Genomic DNA, 21,734 nt, shown 5'->3' on the forward strand with positions numbered 1-21,734 from the left:
GCAGAGAGTTCCAGAGATTCACCACTCTGTGTGAAAAAAGTTCTTCTCATCTCGCTTCTCATCTCCCCTCATCCTCCTGCGCTCCTTGGAATAGAGACCCAGCCTGACTCGACCTCTCCCTATAGCTTACACCCTCTAGACCTGGCAACACCCTCGTAAATCTCCTCTGAGCCCTGACACTATCTTTCCTAGAACAGGCGGTGCCCGGAGCTGAGCTGAGCGCATCGTATTTTGACAGAGGGAATTGAGGTAGAGACTTTAAGAGGGAACTGCAGATGCTGAAAAGTCGAAGGTAGACAAGATTGTGCTGGAGAAACTCAGCGGGTGCAGCAGCATCTACGGAGCGAAGGAAATAGGCAATGTTTCCTTTGCTCCATGCAAATAGTCGGAACAATCTATTGGCCGATTGGGAAAGGGGGAGATGCAGTGAGACCTGGGTGTCATGGTACACCAGTCATTGAAGGTAGGCATGCAGGTGCAGCAGGCAGTAAAGAAAGCGAATGGTATGCTAGCTTTCATTGCAAAAGGATTTGAGTATAGGAGCAGGGAGGTTCTACTGCAGTTGTACAGGGTCTTGGTGAGACCACACCTGGAATATTGCGTACAGTTTTGGTCTCCAAATCTGAGGAAGGACATTATTGCCATAGAGGGAGTGCAGAGACGGTTCACCAGACTGATTCCTGGGATGTCAGGACTGTCTTATGAAGAAAGACTGGATAGACTTGGTTTATACTCTCTAGAATTTAGGAGATTGAGAGGGGATCTTATAGAAACTTACAAAATTCTTAAGGGGTTGGACAGGCTAGATGCAGGAAGATTGTTCCCGATGTTAGGGAAGTCCAGGACAAGGGGTCACAGCTTAAGGATAAGGGGGAAATCCTTTAAAACCGAGATGAGAAGAACTTTTTTCACACAGAGAGTGGTGAATCTCTGGAACTCTCTGCTACAGAGGGTAGTTGAGGCCAGTTCATTGGCTATATTTAAGAGGGAGTTAGATGTGGCCCTTGTAGCTAAGGGGATCAGGGGGTATGGAGAGAAGGCAGGTACGGGATACCGAGTTGGATGATCAGCCATGATCATATTGAATGGCGGTGCAGGCTCGAAGGGCCGAATGGCCTACTCCTGCACCTATTTTCTATGTTTCTATCTCCACTATAGGAAATAGGCAACGTTGCCTATTTCCTTCGCTCCATGCAAAGAGTTGAACAATCTCCACTATAGGAAATAGGTAACGTTTGCCTATTTCCTTCGCTCCATGCAAAGAGTTGAACAATCTCCACTATAGGAAATAGGTAACGTTTGCCTATTTCTTTCGCTCCATGCAAAGAGTTGAACAATCTCCACTATAGGAAATAGGTAACGTTTCGGGACGAAACCCTTCCGGGTTTCGTCCCGAAACGTTGCCTATTTCCTTCGCTCCACATAGATGCTGCTGCACCCGCTGTGTTTCTCCAGCATCTTTGTCTACCTGGGGTACAGAGTTTGCATCGGGCCTGGCGGGACGTGTCACACCGCCCAGATTGGGGTCGGGGGGCTTGCAACGGATGACGCCAGCCTTCCCCGCGAGACGTACCGTGGGTCAAAGTCGGCGATACTCTTCAGCGACTCCGGGCTGCGGATCAGCTTGTCCAGGATGTTGACCACGTCCCCGAACTTGGGCCGCTTGGCCCTCTCCTGCTGCCAGCACTGCATCATCAGCTGGTAGATGGCGGACGGGCATTCCATCGGAGCCGGCAGCCGAAACCCTTCGTTTATCGACTTCATCACCTGTAACGCGGGTAGAGAGGGCGTTTCAAGAACAACACTAGAGGCAGGAAACACGTTCCCCGATGTTGGGGGGGGGGGGGGGGGGGGGGGGGGGGGGGGGGGGGGGTCCAGAACCAGGGGGGCCACACACACACAGTTTAAGAATAAAGGGGAATAAGCCATTTGGAACGGAGACGAGGAAACACTTTTTCCTCACAGAGAGTTGTGAGTCTGTGGAATTCTCTGCCTCACAGAGGGCGGTGGAGGCCGGTTCTCTGGATACTTTCAAGAGAGAGCTAGAATTGAATCTGAATCTCTGGATGCTTTCAAGAGAGAGCTAGATAGGGCTCTTAAAGATAGCGGAGTCTGGGGAGAAGGCAGGATCGGGGTACTGGTTGGGGATGATCAGCCGTGATCACATTGAATGGCGGTGCTGGCTCGAAGGGCCGAATGGCCTCTACTCCTGTACCTGTTGTCTATTGTCTAAGAAGGCCAGCTCCCATTCCCACACTGACCTCTCTGTCCTGGGCCTCCTCCACTGCCCGAGTCAGGCCACACACAAATTGGGGGGGGGGGGGGGGCAGCTTACACACCAGCGGTGTGAACCTTGACCAAGTAACCCCTGCATCCCCTCTCTCTCCGTACAAATCAGCCACGACGGAATGGCAGAGTAGACTTGATGGGCCGAACGGCCTGGTTCTGCCCCCTCTCTGACGTGAGGAACGTGGACAAGGGCGGGATTGGGGAGAGTGGTTGGGACACGTACCTCATGGTTGGACATCTCCCAGTAGGGCCTCTCTCCGTAGGACAGCACCTCCCACATGACAATCCCGAAGCTCCACACATCACTAGCCGAGGTGAACTTCCGATAGGCGATGGCTTCCGGAGCCGTCCAGCGTATCGGGATCTTCCCTCCCTGGAGGAAAGCACGTGATCAGAAACCGAGGGTCACGGAGTGTCGACACAGGGAACTTCCCCGACTGTTTCCCCCCCCCCTCCACTCCCCCACTATACGCGCCGCAGAAGCAGGTCTACACATCGACTACTACAGCAACATCTCTTTCTTTAACTAATAAATACTTTATTGCTGATATCTCCTGGACAGACAACACATGACAGCGGTCATCAAGAAGGCTCAGCAGCGGCTGCACTTCCCGAGGGTCCTCAGGAAGCACAACCTGGACTCTAACCTGCTGCTGACCTTCTACCGCTCGTCCATCGAGAGCCTGCTGACATACTGCATTACAGCATGGTACGGCAGCTGCACCATGGCAGACAGGGAGAGGCTTCAGAGGGTAACTAGAAGATCATTGGTTGCCCTCTCCCCTCCCTGATGGATATTTACACCTCCCGCTGCCTTAGCAGGGCAAAGAATATCATCAAGGACGGACAGCTCCCATCCTGCGTTTGGACTGTTCGACCTGCTGCCCTCTGGAAGGCGCTATAGGTGCATCAAATCCAGGACAAATAGACTCGGGAATAGTTGTTTTCCGAAAGTCATAATTCACACATGCACTGACTTCACAGCCCAACACCCGGACATCCATCTATTATATCCACGTACTGGAATTTGGAACTGTAATGTGTATTGTAACTGTAATTTTTAATATTTTTTAATTTTTAAAAAAATATTTAATATAATCTTTAAACATCTGCCTAATGAAATGCGATTCCTCCTAATGGATAAATCAGACCAATTCATAACGAGTTGGTCTCCATTCGTCGTTTTTTTGGAATCATATGGTGCAACACAATTGTAAAAAATAACTGTTTCAGGACTGGACGAGGGTTGGTCAAGATTATAAATAATGATCTCCTTTTCTTTTCACTATTTTCTCTCTCAACTTTCTTCATTTACTCGTTTTCTTTCTTCACACACTATATATTTCACATCTTTCTATCCTTTACTATCTAACTTATTTTTCTTATTCTCATCAAAAAAAAAAAAAAAAAAAAAAAAACATCTGCCTAAGAATACTACCTACTCATCCTTCACCATTTTGCCTTTATAGATATGTATATAGCGCCGCAGAATTGTGCACCTTTCCCCCCCCCCCCCCCCCCCTTCTCCCTCTTGTTTTTGTTTTCTGTTTGTTGTTATTTGTACTAAATTATATGTATGCACTGAGTACGAGCTGCTTTTAATCTCATTGTACATGTATAGTGACAATAAATGGCATATCTATCAATATCTATTGATCCCCTCAGGGAAATTCAGATGTCCAGAAAGCCCCCAGCCAACAAACCCACCCATTCTAAACAAAAGCATTGGCTACTCACGCTGGTCGTGTAGGTGCCCTCCGTGTCGTCCTCCAACACCCTGGACAGCCCAAAGTCGGACACCTTGCACACCAGCTGGCTGTTGACCAGAATGTTGCGGGCCGCGAGGTCCCTGTGCACGTAGTTCATGTCGGAGAGGTATTTCATCCCGGACGATATCCCCCGCAACATTCCCACCAGTTGCAGAGAGGAGAACTCCCCGTCGTTGCTCTGCGGAAGAGGAGGGGGGAAAGGATGGTGACCACAGGCTCTAAGCAGAGTGTTTACACTCGTTTGCACAAGAGATACAGTCAAGTCAAGTTTATTTGTCACATACACATACGAGATGTGCAGTGAAATGAAAGTGGCAATGCTCGCGGACTTTTGTGCAAAAGACAAACAACAAAACAACCAAACAAATTATAAACACAATCATAACACACATATTCTTTTACATAATAAATAATGGAAGGAAAAACGTTCTGTAGAGTTAGTCCCTGGTGAGATAGGCATTTACAGTCCGAATTGCCTCTGGGAAGAAACTCCTTCTCAACCTCTCCGTTCTCACCGCATGGCAACAGAGGCGTTTGCCTGACCGTAGCGGCTGGAACAGTCCGTTGCAGGGGTGGAAGGGGTCTCTCATGATTTTGTTTGCTCTGGAGTTGCACCTCCTGTTGTATAGTTCAGATACGAGTAGACAAAATTGCTGGAGAAACTCAGCGGGTGAGGCAGCATCTAGGTTGCGAAGGAAATAGGCCGAGACATTGCCTCAGATTCCAAACTAAACCATTCTTCAGAGGTAAAATAAATTTTAAAAATAAATTGGATAGGCATATGGATGAGAAGGGAATGGAGGGTTATGGTATGAGTGCAGGCAGGTGGGACTAAGTGGAAAAAAAATTTGTTCGGCACGGACTTGTAGGGCCGAGATGGCCTGTTTCCGTGCTGTAATTGTTATATGGTTATATGGTAGACAGAAATGCTGGAGAAACTCAGCGGGTGAGGCAGCATGAAGGAAATAGGCAACGTTTCGGGCCGAAACCCGGAAGGGTTTCGGCCCGAAACGTTGCCTATTTCCTTCGCTCCATAGATGCTGCCGTACCCGCTGAGTTTCTCCAGCAATTTTGTCCATCTTCGATTTTCTCCAGCCTCTGCAGTTCCTTCTTGAACAAGTACAGCACTATCCCCAACCCTAAACCAAACTTACATTCCTACACCTTTTAAACCCCACGAAGAAAACATTCAACCCACAGGTCCGTAAGCCGTGGGGAACAGAATTAGGCCGTTCGGCCCATCGAATCTACCCCTTCGACCAATCACGGCCTCTCGACCCCCATTCTCCTGCCTTCTCCCCGTGACCCTCGACACCCGCGCTGATCACCGAATCTGTCAATCTCCCCGATAAATGCACCCATGGCCTCCACAGCCATCTGTGGCATTGAGTTCCACAGATTCACCACCCCCTCTGACTGGATTTGAGAAATTTAGGGGTAACATGAGGGGGAACTTCTTTACTCAGAGAGTGGTAGCTGTGTGGAATGAGCTTCCAGTGAAGGTGGTGGAGGCAGGTTTGATTTTATCATTTAAAAATAAATTGGATAGTTATATGGATGGGAAGGGAATGGAGGGTTATGGTCTGAGCGCAGGTAGATGGGACTAGGGGAGATTATGTGTTCGGCACGGACTAGAAGGGTCGAGATGGCCTGTTTCCGTGCTGTAATTGTTATATGGTTATATGGGTAATTAAGGGACAAATGTTTACGGGCAACATGAGGGGGAACTTCTTTACTCCAGAGAGTGGTAACTGTGTGGAATGAGACTCCAGTAGAAGTGGTGGAGGCAGGTTCGATTTTATCATTTAAAAATAAATTGGATAGGTATATGGACAGGAATGGAATGGAGGGTTATGGTCTGAGTGCAGGTAGATGGAACTAGGTGGGAGTAAGTGTTCGGCACGGACTAGAAGGGGAGAGATGGCCTGTTTCCGTGCTGTAATTATTATATGGTTATATGGAGAAACTCGCTTGAATTTGATTTCATTTATTCCCAAGACGTGTTTGCGCAACTCTACCCCAATTGAGACTTGATCACCAGATCACTAGATATAGACACAAAGAGCTGGAGTAACTCAACAGGAAAAGGCAGCGTCTCTGGAGAGAAGGAATGGGCGACATTTTGGGTCGCGACCCTTCTTCAGAATTAGGATTAGGAATTCAGGATTAGGGATACGGGATTAGGAACATATAGCCTAAATTAAAGAGTGTGATACAAGTATATTTTTGCATCGGCCGGCTCTGTCCTAAGGGTTGGGTTCATGGGAGGTTGGCCTTGGAGGAGAGGATGCTCCTCAAACTGTGGACAAAACAACGCCTCACCCCCTCCGTGACACACACACTGGTCAACCCGAGGAGCAGCTTCAGCAACAGACTGGTCCCACCAAGATGCAGCACAGAACGCCACAGGAGATCCTTCTTCCCTGTGGCTATCAAACTGTACAACCCCTCCCCCTCCCCCTTCTGTCGTGGGGTAGACTGAGACTGACACCCCCCCCCCTCAATCTTTGCACATCCTCAAAGACATTCCACTCATCCCCTTAATCCCGTGTTTCATGTATTTTGTGATTTTTTTAAGGTTATACATCTTGTTCTAAAAGGCTCCAAGCAGCGATGCAGCCGGTGACTTACCCGGAGATAGGCGTCCAAGGCCCCATTTTCCATGTATTCCGTGATTATCATCAGGGGTTTGTCTGTAGGGGAGAGGAGTGTGTAAGAGGAGAGCGGTCTCAGCACAGAGTACGATCATTCAACATGGCTACATCCTCAACCAGAGTCAGCAACTGCTTCTCCCCCTCTGTGTGTGTGTGTGTGTGTGTGTGTGTGTGTGTGGTGTGTGTGTGTGTGTGTGTGTGTGTGTGTGTGGTGTGTGTGTGTGGGGGTGCGTGTGTGTGTGTGCGCGCACGTGCGTGTGTGAATGCGCATGTGTGAATTTGTGTATGTATGTGTGTGCGTTAATGTGTGTGTGTGTGCGTGTGTGCATGCATGTGTATGTGTAAATGTGTGTGTGTGTGTGCGTGTGTGTGCACGTGCGTGTGTGAATGCGCATGTGTGAATTCGTGTATGTATGTGTGTGCGTTAATGTGTGTGTGTGTACGGATGTGTGTGCGTGCATGTGTGCATGCATGTGTGTGTATGTGTAAGTGTGTGTGTGTGTGTGTGTAAATGTGTGAGTGTGTGTGTGTGTATGTGTAAGTGCGTGTGTGTGTGTGTGTGTATGTGTAAGTGTGTGTGTGTGTGTGTGTGTGTGTGTGTGTGTGTGTGTGTGCGTGTGTGTGTGTGTGTATGTGTAAGTGTGTGTGTGTGTGTGTGTATGTGTAAGTGTGTGCGTGCGCGTGTGTGTGTGTATGTGTAAGTGTGTGCGCGTGTGTGTGTGTATGTGTAAGTGTGTGCGCGTGTGTGTGTGTGTATGTGTAAGTATGTGTGTGTGTGTGTGTGTGTGTGTGTGTGTGTGTGTGTGTGTGTGTGTGTGTGTGTGTGTGTGTGTGCGTGTATACAACAGATAATAAAATTTGCAATATGGGAGGAAACCAACGTGGTCACAGCCAGAACGTGCAAACTCCGTACAGACAGCACTCGTGGTCAGGATTGAACCCGGGTCTCTGGTGCTGTAAGGCAGCAGCTCTACCACTGCATCGACAGCTTGCAATACAAAGCTTTTCACTGTACCTCAGTGAAGTACAAACCTAACTAGTCCACACAGCAGGAGATAGTGGTGCAGGAAGGAACTGCAGGTGCTGGTTTCAACCGGAGATAAGACACAAAATGCTGGAGTAACTCAGCAGCACAGGCAGCATCTCTGGAGAGAAGGAATGGGTGACGTTTTGGGTCAAGACCCTTCTTCAGACAGTTAGTCAGTTCTTCAGTCTGAATATGGGTCTGGGCCTGAAACGTCACCCATTCCTTCTCTCCAGAGATGCTGCCTGTCCCACTGAGTTACTCCACCATTTTGTGTCTTCCAGCAGAGAGTTGTGTTGTGTGTTTGACTCAGATACTTACATTTGGTGACAACTCCTTCCAGATGGATGACATTGTGGTGACTGAACTGCCCCATGATGCTTGCTTCACTCAGATAGTCAATCCTTTGGCTCTCAGTGTAGCCGGCCTTCAGTATTTTTATAGCCACGCTGATCTCCTTCCTTCCTTTCTTCAAAGTGCCTTTATAGACCTCGCCAAATTCACCTGGGAAACGTATAGGAGCAGTGATTCATCAAGAACAAAAACCAGCCAGTGCAGCACAATGGAGTCGAATCGAAAGGTTCGCCATGGAAACAGGCTTTTCGGCCTACCTAGTCCAGCCCGACCATCGATCACCCGTTCACTGTGTTTTCCGCTACTCCACTTTCTCATCCACTCCCTACACTCTAGGGGCAATTTACACAGGCTAATTAACCTACAAAACTGACCATCTTTGGGATTGAGTTTAATTTTGAGATACAGCGTGGAAATAGGCCCTTTGGCCCACGCCGACCAGCGATCCCTGCACACTGACACCGTCCTACACACGCTAGGGAACAATGAGCAACTTTGCCGAGCCAATCAGCCTACAAACGATTTGGGAGAGCGGGAGGAAACCGGAGCACCCGGAGAAAACCCCCGCGATCACGGGGAGAACGTGCAAACTCCGCGCAGACAGCGCCCGTAGTCAGGATCGCGCCCGGGTCTCTGGTGCTGTGAGCTGCGCCACCGTGCCGCCCTGTGGGAGGAAACCCACGCGGTCACGGGGAGAACGTGCAAACTCCACAAAGGCAGCACCCGAGCTTCCATTCTATCAGGCCAGGATCGAACCCAGGTCTCTGGTTGCTGGGAGGTGGCAGTTTCATCTCAGCACGGACTTAGTGCTTCCTCCCCCATTAGTGTAGATTTGATTCAGATCTACTCTGGTCCTAGATGTTGCGATGTCTTTATGCATTTCACACACTTGGATGCAAGAGTTAAACATCACGGTCAGAGGGTAGACGCAAGGAACTGCAGGTGCTGGAACCATGCAGAGAACACAAAGTGCTGGAGGAACTCAGCGGGTCAGGCAGCATCTGTGGGTAAGGTTGCCAACTGGCCCGTGTTAGCCGGGACACCCCGTATATTGGGGCTAAATTGGTTTGTCCCGTACGGGACCGCCCTTGTCCCGTATTTGACCGCTGCTGCTGCTCGGGTCGAGGGGGCTGTCGGGTCGTCCGACCCCCGCCTCACCCGTCCCGACGTAGTGCAGCCCATGGAGTGCAGCAGCAGAAGCAGCGCCTCGCCCGTGGCCCCGTCAGTCGTTAGCCCGGCCACCTTCGCTTACAGCCGATCATCGGTTCGTGAGTTGGACGGGGCGCTGGACTTTGCGCACGGCCCGGGCCAAAATACCTCAGCTGGCCCCGCCGGCTGGGCTTTGTGTGCAGTCCAGCACCCGGGGCCAACTCATCATTCACCCAGCCGCGGCCCAGTCAGCCAACGAATCGCAATGGGGAATTTGCCCCGTATTTTGACCCTTTGTCCCCTGTTTGGGAGTGAGGAGGTCGGTGACCCCCACCGAGGGGGACAAGGGTCGGCAACGTTTCGGGGTCGGGAACGTTCTTCAGCCAACGGCTGGTTACCTACCGGCTCCAATCACCTTCTGTTTGGTGATTGCGGAGGGAAGAATCTCGTCGGCAAACTTCAGGACGGCCTGGTTGGGGTCTTCGTACGTGTGGGGGTCAACGTAGGTCTTCAGAGGTTTCAACTGGTCTGTTGGCAGAAGAAGAATATTGTATTCCGGAGGTTGCAGGTGGTGGAAGCAGGTAGAGGAGACTGACAAAAACCTCTGGGAACCGCACGGAAACCTTGGGTGGGGCGCAAAGTCTCCAGAGGTTTCCGTTCAGGTTTCCTAAGTGGGACAGGGGGGCATTAGCTTTACTTTGCTAGACAGAAAATGCTGGAGAAACTCAGCGGGCGCGGCAGCATCTATGGAGCGAAGGAAATAGGCAAAGAGTTGAACAATCTCCAACATAGGAAATAGGCAACGTTTCGGGCCGAAATCTATTTCCTTCGCTCCATAGGTGCTGCCGCATGGAAATAAGACCTTTGGCACACCTAGTCCTTGCTGCCGACCAGCGATCACCCGTGCACAAGTTTAATGGACGCTATTCACCTTATTCCCTTTATCCTGTATCTGTAAGTCGTGAATTGGGAAACCGGAATAGATTACCCAGCTAATTAAAAAAGAACGCTCCCACCGCACCCCATCCGACCCCCCTGCATTCCGACTTTATTTCCCAAAGGGAGGATCTTTAACTAAATGAGACTTACCGGGGTGTTTGGTGAAATAAATATCTTCAGGCCCCTGACGTGCCCGTGAGTTGCGTTTCCTTTAAAACAAAGCGCACGTTTAGTTTCGTGTCGTTTACAGATACAGCGCGGAAAAATAATCTTTCGCCCACTGAGTCCGCCCCGACCATCGATCACCCCGTACACTAGCACTATCCCGTACACTAGCACTACCCCGCACACACACACACACTGGGGACAATTTACAATTTTACCAAAGTCAATTAACCTACAAAACCGCACGTCTTTGTGGCGTTTGAGGAAACCTCACAGCAACTGAGACCCAGGTTCGATCCTGACCTCGGGTGCTGTCGGTGTGGAGTTTGCCGGTTCTCCATGTAACCGTGTGGGGTTTCCTCTGGGTGTTCCGGTTTCCCACAACTCGAACAAATGAATGAATGAATGAATGAATGAATGGATACTTTAATGCCACAGTGATATTCGTTGTTTTGCATACACAAGGTATGCAAAGAGTGGCCACTTAAAGGGCAACGACAAGGTTACAGGTATCCCATTTTAACACAATATCTTTTTAACACATTGCATTTCTGGTCCCCCCCTAGTTCTTGCTGGTTACCCCCCCATACCGGGACAGCATGCAGGTTTGTAGGTTAATTGGCTGAAGAAAGGTCACCTGTCCACGTCCTCCACAGATGCTGCCTGACCCACTGGCTTATGCCAGTACTTTTGTGCCTTACTGAAGAGATGAAACTGATTGCCAGTCTGAAGAAGGGTCTGATGAGTGATAGGAGCGGAATTGGGCCATTCGGCCTATCAAGTCTACTCCGCCATTTAAATCATGGCTGATCTATCTCTCCCTCCTAACCCCAATCTCCTGCCTTCTCCCCATAACCGCTGACACCCGCACTAATCAACACGTCTCGACCCGAAACATCACCCATTCCTTCTCCCCAGAGACGCTGCCTGTCCCGCTGAGTTACTCCAGCGTTTTGTGTCTATCTTCGGTTTAAACCAGCATCTGCATTTCCTTCCTACACAAATGTTTTAGCCGTAACCAGATTAATAACTCACCTCCTCCTGTAGCAGATGAAACCAATGACCAGAAGAACCACAACTCCAGCGACTCCTATCGCCGCGGCGAGTGAGACCCAATTAGTTTCTGCTGGAAGAAAGAGAGGATCGTTAGTTTCAATTGCCGTCCACTCCAAGTGTATTTCACACGGGAGGAGGTTTGTCGCGACTCCGATGGCCGTTACTTCATTTCCGGTGAAGCTTTTAGAACTTTGATTAGGTGAAGTTGCTGCCTCACAGCGCCAGAGATCCGGGTTCGATCCCACTCACGGGCGCTGTCTGTACGGAGTTTGTACGTTCTCACCGTGACCTGCGTGGGTTTTCTCCAGTTCCCTCCCACACTCCAGAGGCGTTGTAGGCTAATGTCAGGGGGGGGGAGATTGCAACCTTCACGTGGTCGACTGATGCCATCAACTCGACGTGCACAAACGGAAGATCAAATAGAACAAGTTCTCGGGGTATCTAAATCTAAATTGTATTAGTTATTTAAGTCATGACACCGGATGGAAGCTGCGTACCAAATCTCGTTGCACTTGTGTGCAGTGACAATAAAATATATTATTATTATTACAAGTTGTCCAACAACTCACGCCACACGAAAGCAGAATTTGGCTAATGGGCTTCGGTAAAGTCTGTAAATGGTCCCTCGGTGTGCGTTGGGCAGTGCAAGTGTGCGGGGATCGCTGGTCGGCGCGGGACTCGGTGTGGCCCGTCTCCGCGCAAGTGCGTCTAATCTAAAACCGGGAGCAGACGGGAGATGGGAAGCGAAGCGTCACCTTTCTCCTCCAGCGTGTGGAACTCGTGCGTCTCGCTGTAGAAGCCGGCGCCGTCGTGCGTCAGGGCCTGGACGCGGAACACGTACACCGTGCCGGGGAGGAGGTCGGACACCATGACCGAGTTACTGCTGGACTGGAGCACGGTGTAGGTCTGCTGATCCACCTACGGGGCAGGAAGACAAAGGAGGCACGTTAGACAGCGGCTCAAAGGTGTAGCCCCATATCATCCACAACCCACACACCGCCCTGACCAAAGATCCTATAGTGGAGCAAGATAGAGACCACTCCTGCTAAATGCAATGGGCTGACGTGTAGTACGCAACGGAGCGGAACGTGGGCCTTTTTTTTCATCCATTTTAGTAACCAGATCCGACCCGACTCGCAGTGTAATCAACGTTGCGGGGGAACAGTTTGTGTTAATAAATTAAAATTCTGAAAACAAGGAGAAGATTTTTTCCCCCAACTGACTTTTATTTTTACGAGGATGTATCTTTGCTCCGTCTGCTACGGGATCTTTGGTGCGGAGACGGAATGCCGGTTACGGAAATGGGGGCCGAAAATGACCTGTGACTGTACGACGTCTTTTTCGTCGACTGGGCCATCTTGCTATAGGATCTTTGAACTAAAACAAGATGGGCTGACCCTTTCTTCCCAAAGGTTTGTCAAAAAAATGTTGGGGAGAAACTCAGCGGGCGCAGCAGCATCTATGGAGCGAAGGAAATAGGCAACGTTTCCTTCGCTCCTTGCAAGGGGTTGAACAATCTCCACTATAGGAAATAGGCAATGTTTCCTTCCTCCTTGCAAAGAGTTGAACAATCTCCACTATAGGAAATAGGCAACGTTTCGGGACGAAACCCTTCCGGGTTTCGTCCCGAAACGTTGCCTATTTCCTTCGCTCCACACAGATGCTGCTGCACCCGCTGAGTTCCTCCAGCATTTTTGTCCACCTTCGATTTTCCGGCATCTGCAGTTCCTTCTTCAACACCTCCATCCCAAAGGCCAGCCACTGTCAGAGGAATGTCAAGCAATATGAAGAGCATGACTTCAGAATTAAGGGACAGAAGTTTAGGGGTAATATGAGGGGGAACTTCTTTACGCAGAGAGTGGTGGCGGTGTGGAATGAGCTCCCAGTGGAAGTGGTGGAGGCAGGTTCATTGGTATCATTTAAAAATAAATTGGATAGGCATATGGATGAGAAGGGAATGGAGGGTTATGGTATGAGTGCAGGCAGGTGGGACTAAGGGGAAAAAAAAAATTTGTTCGGCATGTAGGGCTGAGATGGCCTGTTTCCGTGCTGTAATGGTTATATAATAACAATCGAGCCCCCACCCCACACCTTTGGTGAATTCGAGCGGCAATGAGATACGTCTGGTGATTGAGAGGCGCTAATGAAGCCGTGAATGGGACCAATATCCCGACAAAGAGCCACGTGGGGCTTGAGGGCCTCTTTCAGATGTAAAGTCGTGGGTTGACCAGAATACATGAATGTTTAAGCAGGGGCAGGGACAAGGCCTTTGCAGGGAATAATAGATTTGCTCTTCAAAACCGCACAATGATGAACGAGGAGGACTTTCATTGATCAGCAGATGAGGCAACGTTCTCAAGAGGTTACAAAAAAGCTGCCCTGGAAAGTTCAGCGGGCAATATCACAATTGGACCCTACTCCACGTTGCAGTCTTGTGTAAGCAAGACGTCTTTAGAAACATAGAAAATAGGTGCAGGAGGAGGCCATTCAGCCCTTCGAGCCAGCACCGCCATTCATTGTGATCACGGCTGATCGTCCCCAATCAATAACCCGTGCCTGCCTTCTCCCCGTATCCCTCGACTCCACTAGCCCCCTACAGCTCCGTCTAACCCAGTCTTTGTCTTTGTTCCAGAAGGAACTGCAGATGCTGGTAAAATGGAAGGGCAGGCACACAAAATGCTGGAGGAACTCAGCGGGTGAGGCAGAATCCATCTAGAGAGAGAAGGAATGAATAGGCGACGTTTTGACAGTCGCTGCCTCACAGCGCCAGAGTCCCGGGTTCGATCCCGACCGCGGGCGCTGTCTGTACGGAGTGTGTGCGTTCTCCCCGTGACCTGCGCGGGTTTTTACCCCGAGATCTTCACTTTTCCTGGCACACTCCAAAGACGTGCGGGTTTGTAGGTTAATTGGCTTCAGTAAAAAATGTAAATTGTCCCAAAGTGTGTGAGTGTGTGTGTGAGTGTGTGTGTGAGTGTGAGTGTGAGTGTGTGTGTGTGTGTGTGTGTGTGTGTGTGTGTGTGTGCGTGTGCGTGTGTGTGCGTGTGTGAGTGTGTGTGTGTGTGTGTGTGTGTGTGTGTGTGTGTGTGTGTGTGTGTGTGTGAGTGTGTGTGTGTGAGTGTGTGTGTGTGTGTGTGTGTGTGTGAGTGTGTGTGTGTGTGCGTGTGTGTGCGTGTGCGTGTGTGAGTGTGTGTGTGTGTGTGAGTGTGTGTGAGTGTGTGTGTGTGTGTGAGTGTGTGAGTGTGTGATTGTGTGATTGTGTGAGTGTGTGCGCGCGCGTGTGCGTGTATGTGAGTGCGTGTGTGTGTGTGTGAGTGTGGGTGATAGCGTTAGTGTGTCGGGCGTTGCTGGACTCAGTGGGCCGAAGGGCCTGTTTACGCGCTGTATCTCTGTCTAAACTAAACTGTCCCACGGCCATGTGACTCCATGCGGCAAGCGCGACCTAACGTGGTCGCTTGAGCCACACGGCCTCGCGGGGCCTGTCCCACTTTGATCGCCGGAGCCGTATGGAGTTGTGCGGAGCTGGTCCCGACATCGCGCGGGGCTCCGAAAAACTGACCGTGTTCAAAAATTCTGCGCAGCAACGGCCCGCAGCCGCCTCGACGCCGTACGTCACGCGCGAACCTCCCGCGGACTTCGCTCAAACTTCATGTCACTCACTCGACCTCCGCGCGGCCCCCGCTTCTGGTTAGGTCGCGCTTGCCGCATGGAGCCGCATGCCCGTGGGACCGGCCCTTTACTCCAGCACTTTGCGCCCGGCTTTGCTATTCCAGCATCTACAGTCTCTTGTGACTCCCTGCAGATTGAAATCCCACTAATTTACACCGACTGTTTGTCAGTTCACACAGAACAACCTCCAGGGAATTAATCAAGGGCGTTTCTGACTCATTTCAAGAAGGGGATTAGTGCGCCTGGGTCTCTCAGATGCATGTAACAGTATCTGTGTTTCAGGATGTTACACTTATTAAAGACAACAGTGGCTTGCAGCTGTCCAAAGTCCAGTGCCCTTGTCGAAACTACACGCTCCATTTAACAGCAAACGGGTTTAGCTTCTCACACACGGCTCCTGGCGTGAATGTCTCTACAGTCGCCTTTTAAATGAACGCAAGCGGACCGCGGCGGGCTTGAAATCTAAAGTAAGGTGGCGGAAAGCTGACACCAAACCTGAAGCATTTGCATTTCTCACCGAAATCTGCCCCCACCCCCCTCCCCCCCTCCCCCGTCAAGATGACATCAAAGACGAGAGGGCATGGCTCGAACGCAAGAGGGGCAAAGTTGAAAGGTCAGCTGGATAGGGCTCTTAAAGATAGCGGAGTCAGGGGATATGGAGAGAAGGCAGGAACGGGGTACTGATTGGGGATGATCAGCCATGATCACATTGAATGGCGGTGCTGGCTCGAAGGGCCGAATGGCCTCTACTCCTGCACCTATTGTCTAGAACAAAGTTAGGGAATAAAAAGGCTTGTGTGGACAAATGAAACGCAAGCGCGGAGGTTGCTGGGAGGTTTAGGGCGGCACAGCAGTCGAGTTACCGCCTCACAGCGCCAGGGACCCGTGTCCGATCTTGACTACGGGTGCTGTCTGTACGGAGTTTGCACGTTCTCCCTGCGTGGGTTTTCTCCGGGCGCTCCAGTTTCCTCCCACACACTCCCAAAGACGCACAGGCTCGGCTTTGGTAAAAACTGTGTGCAGGATAGTGTTAGTGTGCGGGGGGGTCGCTGGTCGGCACGGGGGCTTGATGGGCCGAAGGGCCTGTTTCTCCGCGCTGTATCTCTAGAGTCTAGAGGCGATAGCAACACGGGAGAGGCAGAGGCAGTGGGCCCAAGATGGAGGCGGTGGTGTGGGCCTCACCTTCTTGCTGTACATGAGCTTGTAGCCGGTCACGCTCCGCATCTGTCGCCCGGGGACTGTCCAGGACAGGGTGAGGCTGGACTTGTCCTGTTTCTCCATGATGATCGATGTGACCTTCGGTGGTTCTGTGGAAGGGAGGAAGCAGAGAACCATGAACACCGACTCGTCCCTGCGCTGGTCACTGCGCTGGTCACTCACGTCCCATCACAAGGTGATCGCACGCACCAGTGGCTTTGAGTTGCGCCGGAGACCCGGGTCCCATCCCGACAACGGGCGCTGTCTGTACGGAGTTTGCACGTTTTCCCCCTGGGACCTGCGTGGGTTTTCTCCGGGTGCTCTGGTTTCCCCCCCACACACACTCTCAAAGGAGGTGGAGGGAGGACGTACAAACTCCGTACAGACAGCGCCCGTAGTCAGGATGGAACCCGGGTCTCTGGCGCTGGGAGGCAGCGACTCTACCGCTGCGCCACCGTGACTCGCCACGTGAAAATAACACGGGACACGCTAGTACACAGGTGATGACAACATGCGTGACCATAGACAATAGACAACAGGTGCAGGAGGAGGCCATTCAGCCCTTCGAGACAGCACCGCCATTCAATGGCTGATCATCCCCAATCAGTACCCCGTTCCTGCCTTCTCCCCATATCCCCTGACTCCGCTATCTTTAAGAGCCCTATCTAGCTCTCTCTTGAAAGCATCCAGAGAACCGGCCTCCACCGCCCTCCGAGGCCGAGAATTCCACAGACTCACCACACTCTGTGAGAAAATGCGTTTCCTCGTCTCCGTCTAAATGGCGTACCCCTAATTCTTAAACTGTGTGTGTGGCCCCTGGTTCTGGACCCCCCCCAACATCGGGAGTCCACGCTAGTGCGGGTGGTGATCATGTGTGTGTGGGACACGTACCGGTCTCGTTGACGTAGGCGATGGTGGAAGCCACGCTGCGGAGCGGGCTCTGGTTGGACACGCCGTTGCGGGCCTCCACGGTGAAGGTGTAGTTGGTGTAGGGGCTGAGCTCCAGCACGCTGACCGACGTGCCCGGCATCGGCGAATGGCGGCTGAACCGCACGTGAGACTCGCAGGGCCGGCACCGCTCCCCGCCGCAGCGCTCGCACGCCACGCTGTACGTCACGTCGCCGCGCCCGCCCGTGTCCGCCGGCGCGCTCCACGTCAGCAGCACCGTCGAGCCCGTGACGCGGGCACTGACGGACTGGGGCATCGAGGGCAGAGCTGGGGGGGGTCAAAGTGAACACAGGGTCAATGACAAACCTCACCCTCACCACAGCCCACATCTCTCCATCCCACATGTTAGCCAACCTTCCCATCCACACCTTACCCACAAGGACATGTAGAACGCTTCATTGTTAGCTGCGGGGATTGTCAGCTGCTCATAGAAACATAGGTGCCATTCGGCCCTTCGAGCCAGCACCGCCATTCATTGTGATCATGGCTGATCGTCCCCTATCAATAACCCGTCTCCCCAATATCCCTCGACTCCACTAGCCCCTAGAGCTCTATCTAACTCTCTCTTAAATCCATCCAGTGACTTGGCCTCCACTGCCCTCTGTGGCAGGGAATTCCGAAACGTTGCCCATTTCCTTCCGGGTTTCGGCCCGAAACGTCACCCATTCCCTTCTTAAGACAAAAGTGCCGGAGGAACTCAGCGGGTGCGGCAGCATCTATGTGGAGCGAAGGAAATAGGCAACGTTGCCCATTTCCTTCGCTCCATGCAAAGAGTTGAACAATCTCCACAATAGGAAATAGGTAACGTTTCGGGCCGAAACCCTTCCGGGTTTCGGCCCGAAACGTTGCCTATTTCCTTCGCTCCACATAGACGCTGCTGCACCCGCTGAGTTCCTCCAGCACTTTTGTCTACCTTCGATTTTCCAGCATCTGCACAGTTCCTTCTTGAACAATCGTGGCTTGGTCTATCTCTTCCCCACACAACCCCATTCTCCTGCCTTCTCCCCGTAACCGCTGACACGTCCCACGTGCGGTGTGCGCGGGGGGGGGGGGGGGGGGGGGCGTACTTACAGGAGCAGGCGGCGGTGGCTGAGTCGCTGGCGGCACGGTAGAACCCCTCCGCGCAGGGACAGGCGGTGGAGCCAGGCGCGGAGAGCTGGGTGTTGGCTGGGCATCCGACGCAAGGCTGGTCGCTGGCCTCCGATTTGAAGAACCCCTCCTTACACTCTGAAACACAAGAGGCGGGTTAGTACAGAGGCAAACGCACGCAGGCAACGTGTACGAACAAACCAGGCGAATGCACGCAGCTAATTCATGGCCACTCACGGCTGGTGGAGGCCAAGTCAATGGGTTGCTGTTCTAAAGACAGTGCGGGTGTCAGGGGTTATGGGGAGAAGGCAGGGGAATGGGGTTAGACAATAGACAATGGGTGCAGGAGTAGAGGCCATTCGGCCCTTCGAGCCAGCACCGCCATTCAATGTGATCACGGCTGATCATCCCCAATCAGTACCCCGTTCCTGCCTTCTCCCCATATGAGACATGAGAATTAAGGGACTGAAGTTTAGGGGTAACATGAGGGGGAACTTCTTTACTCAGAGAGTGGTAGCTGTGTGGAATGAGCTTCCAGTGGAAGTGGTGGAGGCAGGTTCGATTTCATCATTTAAAAATAAATTGGATAGTTATATGGATGGGAAGGGAATGGAGGGTTGTGGTCTGAGCGCAGGTAGATGGGACTAGGGGAGATTATGTGTTCGGCACGGACTAGAAGGGTCGAGATGGCCTGTTTCCGTGCTGTAATTGTTATATGGTTATATGGTTATATCCCCTGACTCCGCTGTTTTTAAAGAGCCCTATCTAGCTCCCTCTTGAAAGCAGTTGAGGGAGAGAGAGATAGATCAGGCACGATTGAACGGCGGGGTAGGCTTGGATGGGCCAAATGGCCTGACTCTGCTGCTGGAAGTAACTAGTGAACGTGTGTGCCAGCCGGCAGCTCGGGTGACCCAAGGCAGCAGCGGAGAGCGTGGAGTTAGTGCGCACGGTGGATGGGAGGGGGGTGTGTAACAGGTGGCTCTGCTGTGAAGGGTGGGGGGGGGGCATTGGCTCGGCTTTCGTCGAGAGCAGAGGGGGTTTAACTGACTTCAATCCACTGATGTAAACAGAACATTGATCCCCCCCGACAGTCAGTCCATTGTGGAGGCTGAACAAGAGAGGGGGGGTGATGATGGGTACCAATGGCCGCAGATTCCCAAATCCCATCCCGGGAAAATTCCCGGCATCTTCCCACACAAGCCGGGCCGGCAGCTGACGGCAGCACCTGCTCCTCTCGACAGCGGTCTACACCGTCGGTTTCAGAGCGAGGGGGGGGGCTTCTGAGCCCGGGCGCGCACACACACACACACACACACAAGGGGCGCAAACAGCTGATCACACTTGAGCTCACCACCACCCCCCCGAACACAGTCACACGAAGGTCAGGACATTCCCAAGGGCACAGCTTCAAGGGCAACACGGAACGACACATCGTATACTCGTGTTTGTCTTGCCGCTGACGGGATAGCGAGCGACCGACACGGTAACTCGGTACACGAGACAATAAACTAAACTGAGAACTGAATGGTTTAAGAAGGAACTGCAGATGCTGGAAAAAAAATCGAAGGTAGACAAAAAACGCTGGAGAAACTCAGCGGGTGAGGCAGCATCTATGGAGCGAAGGAAATAGGCGACATTGGAAATAGGTAACGTTTCGGGCCGAAACCCTTCCGGGTTTCGGCCCGAAACGTTGCCTATTTCCAACGCCCAATAGATGCTGCCTCACCAGCTGAGTTTCTCCTGCATTTTTGTCTATAGACAATAGACCATTCGGCCCTTCCAGCCAGCACCTATTGTCTATCAACACAAAACGCTGGAGTAACTCAGCGGGTCAGGTGACACCCGCCGCCCATTTCCTTCTCTCCAGAGACACTGCCTGGCCCGCTGGGAGTTACTCCAGCGTTTTTCTCGACGTCACCAGCATCTGCAGTTCTCTCTCTCACACACACACACAGCAGAATAGGGGGACGGCAGTAAAGGGACCCCGTCCCACTTCCGTGTGTCCTTGGCACGCAAAATTTACGCCGACGCATTCACGGGCGGCCGCGGCAGAAACGCGCTGCCGTTCTCCCCACGAAGATCCCACAGCGGAGCAAGATAGCCCACTCGACGAAAAAGACCCAGTGCGATCACGGGCAGATCCGCGGGTCATTTTCGTTTCCCCCGTTTCCGTAACCGGCTTCCGTCTCCGCACCAAAGACCCCGTGGCGTAGCGGACTGAGCAAAGATAACTAGCGCGGAGACGGAAGCCGGTTTACGGAAACATCCTCGTAAAAATAAAAGTTCTTTGGGAAAAAAAATCTTTCAGAATTTTAATTTATTAACACAAACTGTTCCCCCTCAACGTTGATTACACCGCGGGTCGGGTTGGGTCGGGTCAGGTTACTGAAATGGATGACAAAAGGCCCGTTGCGTACTAACAATATCATGAGAAACCCCTTCCACCCCTGCAACGGACTGTTCCAGCCGCTACGGTCAGGCAAACGCCTCCGTTGCCATGCGGTGAGAACGGAGAGGTTGAGAAGGAGTTTCTTCCCAGAGGCAATTCGGACTGTAAACGCCTTTCTCACCAGGGACCAACTCTACAGAACGTTTTTCCTTCCATTATTTATAACGTTTTTCCTTCCATTATTTATTATGTAAAAGAATATGTGTGTTATGATTGTGTTTATAATTTGTTTGGTTGTTTTGTTGTTTGTCTTTTGCACAAAAATCTGCGAGCATTGCCACTTTCATTTCACTGCGCATCTCGTATGTGTATGTGACAAATAAACTTGACTCGACTTGACTTGACTACATGTCAGCCCATTGCATTTAGCAGGAGTGGTTGGTCTATCTTGTAGGATCTTTGGTTCTCCCCTCTGCCTGATGAACACAATGTGGAGCCTTGGTCCGAGGGGCAGCCTCAGTGGGGGGGGATTAACGCAGTCCCCAGCCCCCCCTCTGCGTGCCCTACACTACATCACTGCATGAATGAGACAGCCTTAGATCACAAGGGCTGTTTCCCAACGACTCCACTCACCCAGTAATAAGCGCTGGCATTTATGGCTGAGCCTTCCTTTCATCGCCTGCTCCCTTCACACAAGGAGCCCGGGGACATCATTGTGTTTAGTTTCACCTCTCGGTTCATAATTGTCACAGCAAGAATCTCACAGCGCTAGAATAAGGAGTCGGCCATTTAGGACTGAGACGAGGAAAAACTTTTTCACCCAGGGAGTTGTGAATCTGTGGAATTCCCTGCCACAGAGGGCAGTGGAGGAGGCCAATTCACTTGATGTTTTCAAGAGAGAGTTAGATTTAGTTCTTATGTCTAACGGAATCAAGGGATGTGGGGAGAAAACAGGAACGGGGTACTGATTTTAGATGATCAGCCATGATCATATTGAATGGCGGTGCTGGCCCGATGGGCTGAATGGCCACCTCCTGCACCTATTT

At 51.6% G+C, this 21,734-nt stretch overlaps 1 protein-coding gene across 2 annotated transcripts in view; it reads right to left on the reverse strand.

Moving 5' to 3' along the window:
* Positions 1 to 21,734, reverse strand: part of epha2b (eph receptor A2 b) — a 56,868-nt gene that overhangs the window by 11,074 nt on the left and 24,060 nt on the right. Inside the window, exons 4-15 of one of the 2 annotated variants that reach the window (XM_055659140.1) lie at positions 18,282 to 18,437; positions 17,154 to 17,477; positions 16,248 to 16,372; positions 12,155 to 12,317; positions 11,379 to 11,466; positions 10,329 to 10,387; positions 9,642 to 9,767; positions 8,058 to 8,240; positions 6,690 to 6,751; positions 4,027 to 4,236; positions 2,513 to 2,662; positions 1,574 to 1,767 (exon numbers count right to left, since the gene is read on the reverse strand). In XM_055659140.1, coding sequence (XP_055515115.1) covers positions 1,574 to 1,767; positions 2,513 to 2,662; positions 4,027 to 4,236; positions 6,690 to 6,751; positions 8,058 to 8,240; positions 9,642 to 9,767; positions 10,329 to 10,387; positions 11,379 to 11,466; positions 12,155 to 12,317; positions 16,248 to 16,372; positions 17,154 to 17,477; positions 18,282 to 18,437 — 1,840 coding nt within the window. Of the gene's footprint in view, positions 1 to 1,573; positions 1,768 to 2,512; positions 2,663 to 4,026; positions 4,237 to 6,689; positions 6,752 to 8,057; positions 8,241 to 9,641; positions 9,768 to 10,328; positions 10,388 to 11,378; positions 11,470 to 12,154; positions 12,318 to 16,247; positions 16,373 to 17,153; positions 17,478 to 18,281; positions 18,438 to 21,734 lie in introns of both variants that reach the window. The other variant, XM_055659139.1, reaches the window with a different exon arrangement.

Source organism: Leucoraja erinacea, chromosome 30, assembly GCF_028641065.1.
Source record: "Leucoraja erinacea ecotype New England chromosome 30, Leri_hhj_1, whole genome shotgun sequence".
NCBI lineage: Eukaryota > Metazoa > Chordata > Chondrichthyes > Rajiformes > Rajidae > Leucoraja > Leucoraja erinaceus.